General features: G+C 36.1%; 1 protein-coding gene across 1 annotated transcript; it reads left to right on the top strand.

Annotated features, from left to right (window-relative positions):
- The first annotated feature begins 442 nt into the window (after positions 1-442).
- Positions 443-2,285, top strand: LOC140862451 (3-epi-6-deoxocathasterone 23-monooxygenase CYP90C1-like). The gene is made up of 5 exons (XM_073265475.1): positions 443-517; positions 742-1,023; positions 1,674-1,752; positions 1,928-1,982; positions 2,088-2,285. Exons 1-5 carry the CDS (start codon positions 443-445, stop codon positions 2,212-2,214), a joined length of 618 nt encoding a protein of 205 aa, XP_073121576.1. The 3' UTR covers positions 2,215-2,285.
- Positions 2,286-4,349: the final 2,064 nt, after the last annotated feature.

Below are 4,349 nucleotides of genomic sequence, written 5' to 3'. Positions count from 1 at the left end.
TGTGCTTGGTTCATTCTTCGAGACGCATGCTCCGCTTCTGCTCCCAGCAAGGGTTTCGATTTTACGATGTCTCTTTGCTTTTCTGCGCATCAAAATCAGAAAGGAGGTATGCTTTTTCTAGTTTCGCATTATTTCAGTAATCTTAATCAAATTTCCACGGAGAAGGATATGATATACGGAGTAGCAAGTAATTAATGGAATCATGAATGTGACTGGTGTTGGAAGTTAATTTTAGAAAATCGAAGTTATCAAACGTATAGGGGTTGCGGCACTTCTTCTATATCTTCTATTGTGTATCAATTTTTATATTTTTACTTTACTTTTTCCCTCATCACACCTTTTCATCGATTTTCGAGTTTGTATATATATAATTCTTAGTTACTTGAGTTTTGTTCTCGTGACCTTTAAGTTTCAAATTATCTATCTTTCAGGTTGAAACTGGATGGAGAAATTGGACGAGACTGAGAGAAAACAAAGATTCACAATCAAAGCATTCATCGTTAAGGCCGCCTTGATCGTAAGAAATTGATTTGTTCTTTATGTTGTCTTTATTTGTCACTTGATTGTTATTTGATTTTTTACATCATCTGACTTTTAGGTTGGCTATTTATGGTTTGAATATATCTACAAGTTGGACAAAATTTCATAAAACGGCCTCCATCCTTTGATTAGGTCTGGAATTAATGATCAAAGAACTCTATATTTTTCAGCGTTGTTAAAAATCCTTTCTTTTTTCAATAGGCCAAGAAGAGATTGCTAGAAATGGTGAATAAAATTATAGAAAAGAGAAAAATTTCTCTGGAGAAAACAGATGGAAACGAGAAGCCTCCAGTCGATGTGATCGATGCTCTAATACATGAGCTTGGAGAATCAGAAGAGACGCAACAGCATCGACTACCATTCGACTTCATTGGTAGGAACATAATCGAGATGATGATTCCCGGAGAGGAGACAGTGCCCACGGCCATGACTCTACCCGTTAAATTCCTTACTGACAATCCTGTTGCCTTAGCCCACTTAGTGGTATGAACACACACTTATTTACCTCTTCATGACATCGAATTTTGCAAAGGTTTTACTGCTACCATAGTTATTCTTACTTGCAGTGATTTAAATCGGGAGTGTAGTTGTCACTTTTTGTATTATTATTTAAGATATAAGAGTTCTGATTTGTTTGAAAAGATTGACAAGAATTGGAGAGATTTACGAGTCCTTTGGATGTAAATTAACTATATGGATGTGAAATATTTAGAGGGCCGGCCAATAATGTCAACTTCAATTCATGTCATATTCTTGGATTCACGTGGTAGATAATAATGCGAGTAGCCCACATGTTTCAGTCAAAGCGTTATTTGATAAATTAAATGGCATTGTAAGTATAGAACTAGGTAGTTAATTGGACGTAGCCACGAATTATTTTCCTATATTAATTAATGTGATTTGGCTTGTTTCTTGATCTGTGATGATATATATATATATATTCATGAAAATGCTAGGAGGAGAACATGGAAATCAAAAGGAGAAAGGATAGTTCCCGTGAGGAATATTCTTGGAACTGTTACATGTCGTTAACATTTACTCAAAACATAAGATGCTTTATATATATATAAACAGGGATTGATCTATAGCTAGAGCTGGTGAAAATTTATTTATTTTTCTTTCTTTCCCTACAGGTTATCAGTGAAAATTTGAGACTCGCAAATATAATCAATGCATTATGGAGAAAAGCTCTGAAAGATGTCAAAGTAAAAGGTGCATGATACATTCATGAATATTGAATACATTAAGATAACTCAGCAGTTTTTGGCTTTGGAAAAATTCTTCTTTACAGTGAAGTTAATTAGTTTTATTGTTTTTAGGTTTTCAATACATATGTGGCTAAGCTGACAAATTTCTTTGTCTTTTTCTTGGATTTGTGTTGTTCCAGAATTCATTGGCTCTTTGCTGCATGGCTTGCACGCAATGGGTTGCTTGTTTTCTCGGTAGGTGTGATTGGGATTTCATGACTCGAGACATGTGAGTTGGTGTGTGATTCAAACAACTTAGATGGTTAATTAATTCCCTTTTTTATATTTTCTTTTTTGCAGAGGGATATTGTGGACAAGAACAGCGGAGAGACAAAGCTTCGAGATTGAGAACAAGAGGTATGAAGGCTATAATGAGGCAAGCCGTCGGATACTTCGATTTGCAGTGTGTATTGAATTAGAATTTTAATTTCGAGTGATTTGTAATATTAAAAAAATTGTATATTAAATTTTATTTATGAAATTTTAAATTTTGGATTATTTATAATATTAGAATTTATATAAAAAATTTTATTTTTTTTGTTTTTATATAGAAAACGGCAATGGATAAAATCCGTTGTCGTAGGGGGTCTAAAACCGTTGTAACTGATGATGTTGTCAAAAATGCGCCCCTACGACAACGGATTTATCCGTTGTCGTTCTTCTCAAAGACAACAGATAAAATCCGTTGTCTTTGAGGGCAACGACAACGGATTTTATCCGTTGTCGTAAACACAAATCCGTTGTCTTTGAGGGATACGACAACGGATTTTATCCGTTGTCGTAGGTGCACAGTTTTGACAACACCATCAGTTACAACGGTTTTAGACCGCCTACGACAACGGATAAAATCCGTTGTCTTTTAGCGTTTTTCTTGTAGTGCCAACAAGGTTCGATTGCGACGCTCTGAAACACCATTCAGCTTAGGTTTCATAGGAGGAGTCCACTGAGAGAGAATCTCATTCTCTTTTAGATAATCCAAGAACTTGGTACTTAAGTATTCTCTACCTCGATCTGATCGAAGTGCTTTAATACTCTTACCTAGTTTGTTTTCTACTTCAGCCTTGAATTCTTTGAACTTTTCAAATGATTCAGACTTATATTTCATCAAATATAAGTACCCATACCTAGAATAATCATCAGTAAAGGTAATGAAGTAGGTGTGACCAAATTTTGTACCAATACTAAATGGTCCACAAACATCTGTATGGATCAAATCCAATAGATTTTGATTACGCTCAGGTTTTTCTTTGAATGGAGATTTAGTCATTTTTCCTTTCAGGCAGGACTCACAAGTAGGTAGAGAGTTAATATCAGACATATCAAACATGCCCTCTCCCACTAGCTTGTTCATCCTCCTTGAGGAAACATGACCTATCCTAGCATGCCAAAGGTTTGCCGGGTTTTGATTATCAATTTTCCTTTTATTTGTTGTTACCGGTTTATCAACATAATTAATTGGAATGTATTTTAATTTTAAGTTATATAGATTGTTTTCAAGTTGTCCACATCCAATTAAACATTCATTCTTGTAAATATTGCAAATTTCATTCACAAAATTGCAAGAAAAACCATCTCTATCAAGCATAGAAATAGAAATAATGTTTTTAACCAAATCTGGCACATATAAAACATCTCACAAAAATAACTTAAAGTCATTCTGCAAAATTAAACAAATTTCTCCCACAGGTTTTGCTTCAACTCGAGAACCATTTTCGAGCCTCAGCTGGGTTTCATCCATCCTAAACTTGCGACTTCTTGTCATCACCTGCAAATCATTGCAAATGTGAGATCCACATCTGGTATCCAATACCCAAGAAGTAGTATTAAGTGAAACATTTATTTCAATATAAAACATACCCTTCGCAGTTCGCAACTGCTCGAGATATTCCTTGCAGTTACATTTCCAATGACCGGGTTTATTGCAGTGATGGCAAACATCCTTGGATTTTTCCACGTTTGAAGCCTTTGTCTTGTTTTTCTTCTCGGGTCCGGTTTTCTTGGAAGGGGCAGAACGTTTCTTACCCTTTGTACTTGGCCCCTTCTTAGCAGAAGAAGAGGAGCCCACCAAGAGAACCGGTTTATCCTTCTTTAAAGTGGCTTCATAAGCTACAAGCATATTGACCATCTCTTCAAGGGAGGCTTCTATCTTGTTCATATTGAAATTTACCACAAAACCGTCAAACGATGAAGGAAGAGAGAGAAGTAATAAGTCCACATTGAGTTCATGCTCCAATACCAATTCAAGCGTTACCAACTTCTGAATGAGGCAAATCACGTGTACCCATTGATCACGGACCGAAGTCCCTTCACGCATGCGACACGTCATTAACTCTTTTACAGTAGCGAACCTTTCAGCTCTCGATTAAGCCCCAAAAAGTTCCTTGAGTTGTACGTGAATGTCAGCAGCATTCACGGTATCCTCAAATCGCCTCTGGAGTTCATCAGACATCGAAGCTTTCATATAGCATTTGGCCTTGATATCATGGTCCCACCATTTATCAAGTTTGGCCAACTCTTCCGGACTTATATCAGCTGGTGCTTCCTTCGGAGGAGATTTTTCTA

This window comes from Henckelia pumila, chromosome 4 (assembly GCF_033568475.1).
Source record: "Henckelia pumila isolate YLH828 chromosome 4, ASM3356847v2, whole genome shotgun sequence".
NCBI classification, from domain to species: domain Eukaryota; kingdom Viridiplantae; phylum Streptophyta; class Magnoliopsida; order Lamiales; family Gesneriaceae; genus Henckelia; species Henckelia pumila.
Note: the sequence above shows the minus strand (reverse complement) of the source record. Positions and strands in the feature narration are given on the sequence as shown.

Excerpts from the sequence above, each read along its gene's own strand:
- LOC140862451 (XM_073265475.1), top strand. The coding sequence starts at position 443 with ATGGAGAAATTGGACGAGACTGAGAGAAAACAAAGATTCACAATCAAA. Across the intron at positions 518-741 it reads TCGTTAAGGCCGCCTTGATC|GCCAAGAAGAGATTGCTAGA; the intron begins GTAAGAAATTGA and ends TTTTTTCAATAG. Across the intron at positions 1,024-1,673 it reads TTGCCTTAGCCCACTTAGTG|GTTATCAGTGAAAATTTGAG; the intron begins GTATGAACACAC and ends CTTTCCCTACAG.